The sequence below is a fragment of the Mobula hypostoma genome, chromosome 24, assembly GCF_963921235.1.
Source record: "Mobula hypostoma chromosome 24, sMobHyp1.1, whole genome shotgun sequence".
Classification (NCBI taxonomy): domain Eukaryota; kingdom Metazoa; phylum Chordata; class Chondrichthyes; order Myliobatiformes; family Myliobatidae; genus Mobula; species Mobula hypostoma.
Window position 1 is genome coordinate 50193665 of NC_086120.1, and position 14783 is coordinate 50208447.

At 44.3% G+C, this 14783-nt stretch overlaps 1 protein-coding gene across 3 annotated transcripts in view; it reads right to left on the minus strand.

Annotated features, from left to right (window-relative positions):
- The window catches only part of LOC134337577 (tyrosine-protein kinase ZAP-70), a 152839-nt gene that overhangs the window by 30100 nt on the left and 107956 nt on the right, over window positions 1-14783 (minus strand). For all 3 annotated transcript variants that reach the window (XM_063032718.1, XM_063032719.1, XM_063032717.1), the window contains exons 6-9: window positions 11025-11056; window positions 6086-6146; window positions 2147-2318; window positions 982-1188 (exon numbers count right to left, since the gene is read on the minus strand). In XM_063032718.1, the coding sequence (XP_062888788.1) occupies window positions 982-1188; window positions 2147-2318; window positions 6086-6146; window positions 11025-11056 (472 nt within the window). The remainder of the gene's footprint in view (window positions 1-981; window positions 1189-2146; window positions 2319-6085; window positions 6147-11024; window positions 11057-14783) is intronic.

Genomic DNA, 14783 nt, shown 5'->3' on the forward strand with positions numbered 1-14783 from the left:
GGGATATACTAACATTGGAGAGGGTTCAGAGAAGATTCACAAGAATGATTCCAGGAATGAAAGAGTTACCGTATGAGAAACGTCTGGCAGCTCTTGGGCTGTATTCCCTAGAGTTCAAGAGAATGAGGGGGGATCTCATAGAAACATTCTGAATGTTAAAAGGCCTGAACAGATTAGATATGCCAAAGTTATTTCACATGGTAGGGGATTCTAGGACAGGAGGGCACGACTTCAGGATTGAAGGACATCCATTTAGAACAGAAATGCAGAGAAATTACTTTAGTCAGAGGGTGGTAAGTCTGTGGAATTTGTTGCCACGAGCGGCTGTGGAGGCCAAGTCATTGGGTGTATTTAAGGCAGAGATAAACAGGTTCTTGATTAGCCAGGGCATCAAAGGGTATGGGGTGAAGGCAGGGGAGTGGGGATGACTGGAAGAATTGGATCAGCCCATGATTGAATGGCGGAGTAGACTCGATGGGCCGAATGGCTTTCTTCTGCTCTTATAGCTTAATGTTTTATGATCTTATGAAAATGAGCTTATCTAGAAATGTTAGGTGGAAACGTCCACTGATTATTCATTTCCATAGATGCTGCCTGACCTGCTCAGTTTCTCCAGCATTTTGTGTGTGTGCTTTTAGAAAAACATGGCCAAGATAAAAACTCCCAAATCAAGTGTAAGAAATTTGGTCATAGAACATAGAACAGTGCAACAAAGGAATAGGCCCTCCACCTCAAAATATCGTGCAGAAACATGCGTTATCACATCTAGTGAAACACTAAAGGTTCTACAAGATTCCATGGGCAGCAGGAAGGTCAGACATGCAGATGTTGATCTCCCACACCATCCATGCATTACTCTTGGAAGCAGCTCTTATCATTGATCTGTCAAGTGTTCGGGTGTGTCTAAGTAGTGAGATAGTGCATTAATAAGCAGGAATGTTGTACACTCAGGCACATAGCTAATTGCATGATTATATTCACTTTTTGCCAGACAGAAACTTGTTCAGTGGACCTCCTGCTGCCATCTCCATCACAAGCATCAGATGCTCTGCTTGACAGACACCAATCATTCGCACAATGTAGGGATTGTCCAGTTTCTGCATGAATTCAGCTTCCTTCATCAGTTCCTCCTTCAGTGACTTTTCGTTATCATTTTTCAGCACTTTGATGGCTACGTCAATCTGCTTCCTTGATTAAAACAAAATAAATATCATAAACAGTCTGTTGGGCATATATCTCAGAATCACCATTTAAAGCACATTACACAACAGACTTTAATGTGCTGGGCTTGTTCTCCCAGAGATATTCCCTCTGTACTGGAATGACATGTGCCACAAATGCTGTGTTCTCTGTGATTGTCAGTACTGCATTTTGCACCTGGACCTGGAGGAATGTTGTTTCATTTGGCTGTTTTCATGTATATGGTTGAAAGAGAATTAAATTTGAACTTGAACTTCTCTTTAACGGAAAATCTATGTTTTTCTCTCTCTCTCCCAGTGCTGATAAAGGAACAAGGGCTTGAAACATTAACTGTTTCTCTTTCCACAGCACCGTCTTCTTGTGTTTCACCAAATTCCCTCTCCCTTTTGCTCGCTTTGCAGCCTGCAGTCACTGAATGGCATAGCACTAAACTGAGCTTAACACTGAACTGTGTTATTAGCTCGTTTCTTGCCATTTGTGCAATTTGCTCTTTTATTTTGCGAGTTGGGTGTTTGATGTTTTCTATGAACGGGTTCTAAGGTATTTCTCTGTTTCATGGCAGACTGCAGGAAGACAAATCCCAGGGTTGTATACAGCATATATACTTTATATACTTTGATAATAAACGTACATTGAATCTCTGAATCTATGCCCAACCTGCAGAGTGTTTCCAGCATTTCCTGTTTCTGTTTGTGAATATCGCCTATCACCTGCCAGCTTGTATTCCTTCTCCTCCCTTCCCCACTTTCATATTCTGGCTTCTTTCCCCTTCCTTTCCAGTCTTGATGAAGGGCCCCAGCCTGAAACATTGACTGTTTAGTCCTCTGTATGGATGCTGTCTGACCTGAGTTCCTCTAACATTTTCTATGTGTTGATCTGAATTTCCAGCACCAACAGAATCTTTTGTGGTTAGGTGATGACTTGTTCATCTTGCAAATAAACTTACTTCCTCATTTTGTACACCCCTTTCTTCACACAGCCAAAATTGCCAGATCCCAGTTCCACTTCATCAATCAGCAGGCAATCTCGGTTGAGGTATAGCTTCTTGTCTTTTAGCTCCTCTGGGTCACTGTACGGGCTGACGTATGATTCTGTATCCATAGGAAGTATCCGGCGTCCTGCACAGAAAGAATGTGTAGGTTTTTATGAAACAATGAAACCTATCGAATATTGAAAGATCTATATACTATGCCATACTACTATAGTGAGAGAGCCTAGGATCAGAGGGCACAGCCTCAGAATAGAGGGACATCCACTTTGAACAGAGATGAGGAGGAATTTCTTTCGACAGAGGGTGGTGAGTCGGTGGATTTCATTGCCACAGATGGCTGTGGAGGCCAAGTCATTAAGTATATTTCAAGTGGAGGTTGATAGGTTCTTGATTAGTCAGGGTGTCAAAGGTTATGGAGAGAAGCCAAGAGAATGGGTTGAGAGCATTAATAAATCAGTCATGGTAGAATGGTGGAGCAGACCTGACGAGCCAAGTGGCCTACTTCTGCTCCAAAAGCTTATGGTCTTGTGGTATATGTTTGAGTTTAAACTTCAAAGCAGATGAAAGGAAATCATTCAAACTTTTGAAACTCCTTACTTAGAATATATGTTGAACTCAAAACAATAACTAACTCATCTGACTGTCCTCAAGCTCCTCAACTTCGCTTCTTTCTGGAGTAACACATAAAATGCAGGTCAGGCAGCATCTATGGAAGGAAATGAACAGTTGGAGTTTTGGGCTGAGACCCTTCATCTGGATGTAAAGTTTGTTGGCTGGGGGAAGGTCTGGTATAGAAAGCTGGAGAGAAGCAGTAGAGCAAGAGTTGGCAGGTTTAGGAGGGCGATTGGTGGATGGGTGTTGGAGGACTAGGTATGGTGTCAGAAGCTGGGAGGTGATAGGCAGGAGTAACAAAAGATTGAAGATCATGGAATCTGATTGGAGGGGAGGGCGGCGCATGGAATCAAGGGAGGGAGGTGGGGAGAGCAGGGAGAAGGAGAGAGGGAAGCCAATCAGTGGCAGAGTGTGTGGGTGATGAGAGGGAGAGGGTGTTGGAGGGGAAATAGATGCTGATGAGGGCCAGTGGAGAGAAAAAGACGACAGAGAGGGGATAGTTGGGGAATTCAGTGTTCATGTTGCTAGGTTGCAGACTACCAGGAAAAGACAAGGTGGTTTCCTTTAATTCTGCCTTGTATTCTGCCTGGGTAGTCTCCTCGTGGCATTAACATTTGAATTCTCCAACATCCGGTAACAGCTCCCTCACTGTCTATGTCTCCCTCCTGATGCATTATCATCTCTCTTCCCCACCACCCTCTCTATCTGCCCATCATCCACAAACTCCTCTCACTACTTTCTCCCTCCCTTTACTTCAAGCTTCATCTTCTCCTCCTATCAGATTTCATCATCTTTAGCACTTTATCAGTTCGACCCATCGTCTCCCAGCTTCCAACATCAATTGAACTCCTTCTCATCTGGATCCACCTATCACTTTCTGGCTTTTGATCCACACCTTCCGTCCACCCTTTCCTCCACTCTTTTCAGTCCAGATGAAGGACCTCAGCACAAAGTATTGGTTCGCAAACAAGAGAAGATCTGCAGGTGCTGGAAATCCAGGCAACACACACAAGATGCTGGAGGAACTCAGCAGGCCAGGCAATGTCTATGGAAAAAAGTACAGTTGATGTTTCTGGCCGAAATATCGACTGTACTTTTTTCCACAGATGCTGCCTGGCCTGCTGAGTTCCTCCGGCATTTTGTGTCTGTTGCCCAAAATATTGGCTGTACATTCTCCTCCGCAGATGCTGCCTGGCTTGATAAACTCCTCCAATGTTTTGTGTGTGGCTTCAGATTCCAGCACCTGCAGTGTCTTATGTCTCTGCTGGTCCCTCTTCTGATAGACACTGTGGTCATTCACAGTGGCCATTCAGATGGCTAAATTTCAGGTAAATGGGTGAAATGCTGAAAGACTTCAGGAATCCATGAGGCATATGCCACTGAAGAAAGAATCAATGCATTCAGGAGAGGGAGTGAAATAGCCGACTTAAAAATTCAAATACCCTGAGGTGTCTCAGACCTTGCTTCATTGCATTACCTTTAATGGGTTCTATAATGACTGTAGTCAATGTGTGTATTGAGACACCTATTGCCAAATACTTTGGACTTGATAGCAATATTTAAGATGACAGTAGGCATAAGTAGAGCGGATACTCAGTGCTCCTTTCCCCAGAACGGCGATGGCTAATCTGAGAGGACATAATTTTAAGATGATCAGAGGTGATTATCAGGGGTAGGTTTTTTACGCAGAAATTGGTGGGTGTATGGAATGCACCGTCAGGGGTGGTGGTAGAGGCTGATACAATATGGACATTTAAGAGACTCTTAGGCTACATCCACACTACACCGGATAATTTTGAAAACACCAGTTTCCAGTAAAAATGACAGGCGTCCACACTAAGCGTTTTTCAAAATATCTCTGTCCACATTAGAATGGATATTTGGGTGAATCTCCTCCTACTGGGCATGTGCAGGACACACAGAAAACGAGCGAAGAGGAAACGGTATACTTGGTGCACGTTTGTCCAGTTACAGACTAGAAAAACTTAAAAGGAATTGTTCTTGGCTCTTGCGCAGGAGGACTTAAAACTGAAAAAAATCAAATACTGGAGCGTGTGGAGGCAACCGACAGGGAGTTCACGGACAGTATGATCCAGCTGACGACGAACATTGAAAAACTGACTAACTCTGTTGCATTGATAAAGCACCTTGTTAAATGTATAAAACATGTCTGCATCAGTGTTATCTTGTATTTCCATACAATGTTACATTAGGCTGTTCCACATCTATTGTCAGAGAAGTACTTGCATAAATAGGTAAACCACCTTCATACAAGCAAGGACAGAAAACATTGCAAAGTGAGTATACTTTTTCATTCAGTAAGCTATGGGTCAAAGTACTTGGTGAGTACATTTCTAACTCTTCTGGCTTCAGTCTTGTTGCCGTCTGTTCTGAAATTGTTAGGTTCTGCGAAGCGCAGAATCAAATATCGCTGTGATGATTGTACGCTCTAGTATCAATTGTTTGGCAACAATAAAGTAATAATAAGAATAAGAAGAAAACAATGAAATGCCGCACTGTCGCCATTTGTCCCGGCACGTCATGACAGCGGTTTTAAAAATCTCCGGTTACCCCATCCATACTGCAACGGATATTAGGCGTTTTCAGGTTTATTCACTCTGGAGACTGTTTCTGAAAATCTCCGTTTTTGGGGGATGAAAACGCCATTTTAGTGTGGACAGAGGGTCAAAACGCAGAGTAAAAGCTTCGGTTACAGATTTATCTGGCATAGTGTGGACGTAGCCGTAGATAGGAACATGGATGATAGAGAAATGGAGGACTATATAGGAGGGAACGGTTAGATTGATCAGAGTAGGTTAAAAGATTTGCACAACATTATGGGCTAAGGGGCCTGTTTGTTCTACAAGCTATGAAACTGTAATCACTAGAGCTGAGCACTTTGATCATATTACACTAAAATAGACTTGTTTTTGTTCTAACTGTTAATTCTTGTAAAACATATATATAATTATGTTTTTCTTGAGAATGCTGTTTATCTGATGCTGTGTTCCTGTGATGTTTCTGCAAGTATGTTTTTCATTGCAGCAGTGCATGCATATACTTGTGCAGATGACGATAAATTTGACTTTGAGGGTAATCTTGCACCCTCTCTAAATATTTTCTATAATGAGATGACTACAACTGGAAGTACACAGAAAGCAGGTGTTGTCCATTTTCCCTCTTGCCCCATCCATGGATGAGCCCGCAGTTCTCATTAGTCACGGGAAGCAGAGTATCCTCCGTCCTGAGGGTCTGCCCAAGAAGAAAAGACAAAGATCTCACCCTCAATGGGGTCTGGTGAATATCCATCCATATTGCAAGTAAGGCTGGCAGCACCTGGTCTCTGAAAGGCAAAAACATCACATTTTCCATCACACAACAAGTAAATATGAAGTTCAACACTTAAGACGTTTTGGCTATACACAACACTTTGCCACAATATGACAAAACTATCATTCATGAAGTATCAAAAATCTGTGGATATTCATTCATTCATTCAGAGATACAGCATGATAACATGCCCTGTCAGTCCAACAGCTCATTCCCTATACCCACTACCCTCTGTGTGAAAATCCTGCCACTCAGATTTAAATCATTCCACTCTCACTGTAAAACTAAGCTTCCTAATCTTAGCAACACACACAAAAAAAAGCTGGTGAACGCAGCAGGCCAGGCAGCATCTATAGGAAGAGGTACAGTCAATGTTTCAGGCTGGGACCCTTCGTCAAGACTAACTGAAAGAAGAGATAGTAAGAGATTTGAAAGTAGGAGGGAGGGGGGAGATCCAAAATGATAGGAGAAGACAGGAGGGGAGGGGTGGATCTAAGAGCTGGAAAGTTGATTGGCAAAAGGGATACCAGACTGGAGAAGGGAGAGGATCATGGGACAGGAAGCCTGGGGAGAGAGAGAAGGGGGAAGGGGAGACCGGAGGGTGGAAAGCAGGCAAGAAGTTATAGTGAGAGGGACAGAGGGAGAAAAAAGAGAGAAGGGGGGGGAGGAGGAGGAGAGATAGATAGATAGATAGATAAATAAACAAATAAATAAGTGATGGGGTGTGAAGGGGAGGAGGGGCATTAACACAAGTTAGAGAAGTCAATATACATGCCATCAGGTTGGAGGCTACCCAGACAGAATATAAGGTGTTGTTCCTCCAACCTGAGTGTGGCTTCATCTTGACAGTAGAGGAGGCCGTGGATAGACATATCAGAAGGGGAATGGTACGTGGAATTAAAATGTGTGGCCACTGGGAGATCTTGCTTTCTCTGACGGACAGAGCGTAGGTGTTCAGCAAAGCGGTCTCCCAGTCTGCGTCGGGTCTCGCCAATATATAGAAGTCCGCATTGGGAGCACTGGACGCAGTATATCACCCCAGCCAACTCACAGGTGAAGTGTCGCCTCACCTGGAAGGACTGTCTGGGGCCCTGAATGGTGGTAAGGGAGGAAGTGTAAGGGCATGTGTAACACTTGTTTCGCTCACAAGGATAAGTGCCAGGAGGGAGACCGGTGGGAAGGGATGGGGGGTACGAATGGACAAGGGAGTTGCGTAGGGAGCGATCCCTGCGGAAAGCGGGGGGGGGGGGGGAGGGAAGGATGTGCTTAGTGGTGGGATCCCGTTGGAGGTGGCAGAAGTTACAGTGAATTACATGTTGGACCCAGAGGCTGGTGGGGTGGTAGGTGAGGACCAGGGGAACCCTATTCCTAGTGGGGTGGCAGGAGGATGGAGGGAGAGCAGATGTGTGTGAAATGGGGGAGATGCATTTGAGAGCAGAGTTGATGGTGGAGGAAGGGATGCCTCTTTCTTTAAAAAGGAAGACATCTCCTTCATCCTGGAATGAAACACACCCCATCCCTTATTTATTTATTTAATATATCATATTATATTATTTATTTATTTATTTATCCCCCGCCCCTTTTCTCTCTCTCTTTTTTCTCCCTCTGTCCCTCTCACTATAACTCCTTGCCTGCTCTTCACCCTCCGGTCTTCTCTCCCCCCTTCTCTCTCTCCCCAGGCTTCCTGTCCCATGATCCTCTCCCTTCTCCAGTCTGGTATCCCTTTTGCCAATCAACTTTCCAGCTCTTAGATCCACCCCTCCCCTCCTGTCTTCTCCTATCATTTCGGATCTTCCACTCCTCCTCCCACCTTCAAATCTCTTACTATCTCTTCTTTCAGTTAGTCCTGACGAAGGGTCCCGGCCCGAAACATCGACTGCACCTCTTCCTATAGATGCTGCCTGGCCTGCTGCGTTCACCAGCAACTTTTTTTGTTTTTGTTGCTTGAATTTCCAGCATCTGCAGATTTCCTTGTGTCTGCATTTCTAATTTTAGACCCACTTACTCTGGCAAAAGCCGGTGACTATTAGAGATACAGGGTGGAAGTAGGTCCTATGGCTATCTAGCCAATTAACCTACTAACATGTATGTCTCTGGAATGTGGGAGGAAACTGGAGCACCCAGTGGAAACCCATGTGGTCATGAGGAAAATGTACAAACTCCTTGCAGACGGCAGCGGAATTGAACCCTGGGTCACTGGCTTCCAGTATCTTTTAGAATTGATTTTAAAGTTCTCTTACGGACAAGAGGAAGTCTGCAGATGCCGGAAATCCAAGCAAACCATACAAAATGCTGGAGGAACTCAGCAGGCTAGGAGGCATCTATGAAAATGAGTAAACAGTTGATGTTTTGAGCCGAGACCCTTCATCAAAGCTGGTGATACATGTTCTGCCAGCTTTTTTGAACTATGCTCCAAAACTGTAGCATTCAATACCTAAGACCTAATACCTTGAGACTACTAGACAGGTATATGGAGGAATTTAAGGTGGGGGCTTATATAGGAGGCAGGGTTTGAGGGTCGGCACAACATTGTGGGCCGAAGGGCCTGTACTGTGCTGTGCTATTCTATGTTCTATGTTCTAAAGCTATAAGGGATGAAAACTCAGTTGATACTTTTAAGTGCTGGCTCAAACCCTATTAATTTCGCCCTGTACTTTATGCCATTGTAAAGCATTTTGAACGACATCATCTGTATGAAAAGTGCTCACAAATAAGTTATTATTATTATTTGAATTATGTTCGATCAGATCCAATTTTGAGTTGAAGAAGAATTAAGGTGAGGATGTAAAGCACAAGAAAAAGCAGAAAAGAAAGAGAATGTGGGAGTTCTGTTTCAGTGTCTGTGAAATGAAGGGCAAAGGCCATTACCTCCAACAAACAGGTCGAATAATACATAAACACTGAAGATCTAGAATGAACAGTTAAAGATGAAGGCTTACAAGTTGTTCAGTGTGCTCAGTGCAAAGGCAAGATCTGATATCGGATCCATTGTAAGAAAAGGCCATTCAGCCCAACTTGTCCATGCCAACCAAGGTGCCCACCTAGTCTGTGGTCTACCATGCCTACATTTGGTCCGAATCCTTCCAGAACAGGAGTTCCCATCCTTTTTTATGCCATGGACCAATACCAATACCAGTAAGCAACAGATCCGTAGACCCCCAGGTTGGGAACCCCTGCTCTAAATCTTTCCTGTCTATATACCTATCCAAATATCTTTTAGAAATCTTTATTGCTCCTGCCTCAACTACTTTCTCTGGAAGCTTGTTTCATATACACACGACCCCCTGCATGAAGGTGCCCCTCAGGTCCCTTTTACTTTACACCTTAAACCCACACTCTTGAGTTTTTTGATTCACTTTCCATGTGAAATAGGCTGTGTGCATTCACCCTATCTATGCCCCTCAGGATATTGCACATGTCTATTACATCACCCGCTCCTCCCATTTTCCTATAATCTAAGAATAAAGTCATAGCCAGCCCAACCCCATACAACTCAGGTACTCCGTCCTGGTAAATCAGATTGGCAAGATGAAGTCTCATGCTGTTCTATTAGTTCTTGCAAGAAATAAGAGGATCTTCTGAAGATGGAGCAGTGGTGTCTGGGAGAGGGCTTGAGGCAAAAACCAAAAGAGAGTAGTTTAACCAGGGCAGGTCAAGGGGTAACAAAGTTTCACAGAGAGTTCGACCAGTGACCACAGTTCCATCCTGCCCCAGGAAGTCGTTTCTATGGAAACATCTGACTGTTCGGGTTTTCCAATTTCCTCCCACATCCCAGAGATGATCTGTTAGGTTAACAGGCCTCTGCAGATACCCCTAAAGTAGGTGGGTTTCCGGTGAACTGGGGAGACGGTGAGAGTCAAAACAGCACACAAACCACCAGAGGAACTTGTGTGTCTCCCTGAGGGACAGTGAGTTGCAGTGATGTTACCGTGGAAGTGAGCACAGATGGGGTTGAGAGCTAACCTAGCTCAATGTGCTGAATGGCCTCCGACATCATCAGAAAATAGGAGGAACATGAAAAGGGGTCAACACTGGAGGGAGTTCAGCCATACAATCACATTGTTAGATTAAGTGAGGGGACCTACAGGAAAGATGTCAATAAAATTGAAAGAGTACAGAGAAATTTACAAGGATGTTGCTGGGACTTGAGGGCTTGAGTTACAGGGAAAGGTTGAATAGGTTAGGACTTTTATCCCTGAAGCACAGGGGAATGAGGGGAGATTTGATAGAAGTATACAAAATTATGATCAGCATAGATAGGGTAAATGCAAGCAGGCTTTTTCCACTAAGGTTGGATGAGGCTAGAACTAGAGTTCAGAGGTTAAGGGTGAGAGGTGAAAATTTAAAGGGGAACATGAGGAGAAATCGCCTTCACTCAGAGGGTGGTGAGTGTGTGGAGTGAGCTGCCTGCGGAAGGAGTGGGTAAGGTTTCAATTTCAGAATGTAACTGAAATTTAGATAAGTACGTGGAGAGGTGTTGAGGAATACGGTCCAGTTTCAGGTCACTGGGACTGGGCAGATTAATAGTTTGCCACAGACTAGGTGGGCCAAATGTCCTGTTTCTGCGCTCTGTGACTTTGTGAAAAGTAATCTACTCTCCATAGGCACTGCTGCCCAGAAGTCATGACCCTCAACATTGACCATCCTTTTGCCCACACAGAGGCTGCTCTCCCAGCTGAGCCCCTTTGCAGTTCACTTTTGCTCCAAATTCCAGTATCTGCAGTATTTTATTTCTTCAGCAAATTGATAAATAATGCCAAATAAATAGTGAAAATGTAGGAAGTATATCTGAATTGAACAATTCTTTCTGAAAGACAGATCAGATGTAATCAGTTTTATGTCTGTAAAATGACATTCTTTATATGTAACTATTGTCTAAAATTATACTTACATTCTTAGGAAGTGTTGGTGGGTTCACTGGCTCTGTGAAGCAAAGTGAATGAAAATGAATCAATTGTTTCCCCTTTTGAATAATCTTATACATTTTTATAACAGTTCTTCTATGAGCCTCTGCATTTTTCTAAAATTAAATTAAACACAATTTCTCCAACTCCCTTTCGTTCCGTTCCACATTAGTGACTACAACCCCTGAAGGGAGGATAGTCAGACAAGCAGTGAGCAGTCTGTGGAACCACTGGTGTTAGTGGGTTATAGATCACACAAGGTATTGAAAGTATTGTTGGCAGGTTCCAGAATCAGAGTTCTGTGTGGCCAAAAGGATTGAGTTCCTGTGACCACTTGGGTTCACGAATTGGTGAGATCTGTTGGATCCAACTGCTGAGTACTCAGATTAGACTGTTTAATTTATATATTTTTTGCAGTTTAACAATGAATTGTCTGTTTGTACTTTATATGATGACTTATAGACAAGTAACTGCTAGTATGCTTCCTAGTGGTTACAGTGTGTATATGCAATCATTCAATGTGTCCAATAGTGGCCAAATTGTATGATTCTGGAAGCTTTTACTGATGCTGCATTACTTAAATAAGAACTTTCACATTGGTTAATTGTTATATATGAATTCGAGTGGAATTTTCCTTATCTATGGATATGAAAAATAGCTGACCACAGGGCAGAGCTATCAGTCTCTTAGACCTTTAGTCTTTCCCTTCACTTAAGTAGATAGATAGATGCTTTATTGATCCCAAAGGAAATTACAGTGTCACAATAGCATTACAAGTGCACAGATATACAAATATTAAAAGAGAAATAAGAAAGAACAACAAAATAAGTTTCTATGTAACTTATAGAAAGCCTACAGCACAATACAGGCCCTTCGGCCCACAAAGCTGTACCGAACATGTCCTTATCTTAGAAGTTACCTAGGATTACCCATAGCCCTCTATTATTATAAGCTCCATGTACCTATCCAGAAGTCTCTTAAAAGACCCTATCGTATCTGCCTCCACCACCGTCGCTGGCAGCCCATTCTGCACATTCACCACTCTCTACGTAAAAAAACTTACCCCCGACATCTCCTCTGTACCTACTTCCAAGTACCTTAAAACTGTGCCCTCTCATGTTAGCCATTTCAGCCCTGGGAAAAAGCCTCTGACTATCTGCACGATCAATGACTCTTATCATGTAATACAACTTTATCTGGTCACCTCTCATCCTCCACCATTCCAAGGAGAAGAGGCTGAGTTCACTCAACCTATTCTCATAAGGCACACGCCCCAATCTAGGCAACATCCTTGTGAATCTCCTCTGCACCCTTTCTACAGTTTCCACATCCTTCCTTTAGTGCTTACCTCAAACTGTCTAACAGGAGGGGGTATTCACTTCCCCAGCTATAGATCCACTCATTATAGAGCCTGATGGCCGAGGGTAAGAATGCCTTCATAGAGCGCTCTTTGGAACGGCACAGTTGTCTTAATCTATTACAACAAGTGCTTCTCTGTTCAGCCAACGTGGCATGCAGAGGGAGAGAAACATTGTCCAGAATTGCCAGGATTTCTGTAGGGTCCTTTGTTCTACCACAGCCTCCGGTGTGTCCAATTGGACTCCTATAACAGTGCCAGCCTTTCTAATCAATTTATTGGGCCTGTTGGCATCACCCATATTAGTGCCATTGCCCCAGCACACCACCACATAGAAGATTGTACTGGTGACAACAGACTGGTAGAACATGTGAAGGAGAGGCCTGCATATCCCAAAGGACCTCAATCTCCTCAGGAAGTAGAGGCAACTCTGGCCCTTCTTGTACACAGCCTCTGTGTTGGTGCTCCACTCAAGTCTGTCATCCAGGTGCACCCCCAGGTACTTGTAGGTCCTCACCACATGCACGTCCTCACCATCAATAGTAACAGGGAGCAGTGCAGGCTCCGTCTTCCTAAAGCCCATCACCATCTCCTTTGTCTTACTGATGTTGAGCTGCTGATGATTCAGCTTGCACCATTTGACAAAGTCCTCCACCAGGGTCCTGTATTCATCCTCCTGTCCTGCCTTTATACACCCAACTATTGCTGAGTCATCAGAGAATTTCTGCAGATGCCATGACTCAGTGTTGTATCGATAGACCGAGGTATACAGGGTAAACAGGAAGACAGCCAATACAATCCCCTGTGGGGCCCCAGTGCTGCTTATAGCCATGTCTGACACACAGCTCTGAAGTCGTACAAACTGTGGTCTGCCAGACCAGTAGTCCATTGTCCAGGATACCCTGGAAGTACTGACCTGCATAGAATAGAGCTTCTCCCCCCGCAATAAGGGCTGTATAGTACTGAAGGCATTTAAGAAATCATAAAACTTAATCCTCATAGTGCTGCCTTGCTTATCCAAACTAGAGTTGTCCTTCTAGGGTACTGGAGCCACGCATGATGTTTCCCACACAGTCAGGACCCTTTCCAGGCTGAGGCTCAGATTGAAAATGCACTGGAGAACTCCACACAGTTACTCAGCAAACTCCTTCAGTCCTTGGAGTTCACCCCATCCGGTCCCAATGCTTTGCCATGTCTGAGTTTCCCCAGAGCCTTTCTCACCTGCTCAGTAGTGAAGAAGAGTCCATGATGACGGGGGAGTTGGTGGAAGGTGGGGACTGGCGGAGGTGAAGATCGAGACGGTAGCAGTTGGTATGTGGAGGTGTGGATGAACGGTGCAGAGCAAAGAGGGGATGTAGACAGTGGTAGCCTGTGCTGTTCATCCACATGTTGAACTGGATGAGAGAGGAGGGAAGAGGGGAGATATTGAGTGCCTCGGCACCCGGACTGGTGTGCTGAGAGGATGTGAGGCCTAGTGTTCAGGGTCCTGTCACTGGCGAGTGCACAGTTCGAGGTTTGATGTTACAGAAAAGCTACTGCATACAGTAGCTACATAGCTATTATGAACCTATGCGTGTGCAGAATCGGAGTCAAGAACACCCGAGGAACCAATGCTCACAACAACTGATAACCAGGGATACAGGCCAGCGGAAACCACTCAGCTACCTGGTTGGCCGAGACCTAGCGGAGACTAGCGGCCAGCGCAACAGCCAACTAGTCAGAACAATGAGTCGGACCAATATACGCAAGCGCTCGGCACAAACAACACTCAATTGCACGCTGATGATGTCACTTCGACCAGTGACAAAACATTTGCGACCTAACCTCTAGGCTCGGTGAACAACTTTACAAACAAACTACCAGTGAAGTGCACCTTCAATAACTCCAAAAGACTGAATTTGGGTAAAATACTGAAAGGTTTTTATTCGCTGTACAATACGACCTCCACAGTGAGTGCCTGCCCCCGGACTGAGGGGGAGGGGCAAGGCGAAACACCTTTATACAGGATTCTGTGGGAGGAGCCACAGGGGCAGTCAGCAGAGGGGCGTGTCCAGACAGTTAACTCAGTTACAACATATATATGGTTTATCACAACTAGATCTTCAGAAGGAGGTTGGATTATCAACTCAGTGTTCCTGGCTGAAGATGGCTGCAAATACTTCAGTCTTGTACTTGGCCCCTCAGACATTGGGACCCACCATCACTGAGCTCTGTGTTATTCTAAGTCTCACACATCAGATTTTGTTTAAGGGACTTGGGAGTCCTTGCGCAGGATTCTCTGAGGTTAATTTGCAGGTTGAATCAGTGGTGAGGAAGGCAAATGTGATGTTAGCATCCATTTCAAGAGGACCAGAATATAAAAGCAAGGATGTAATGCAGAGACTTTATA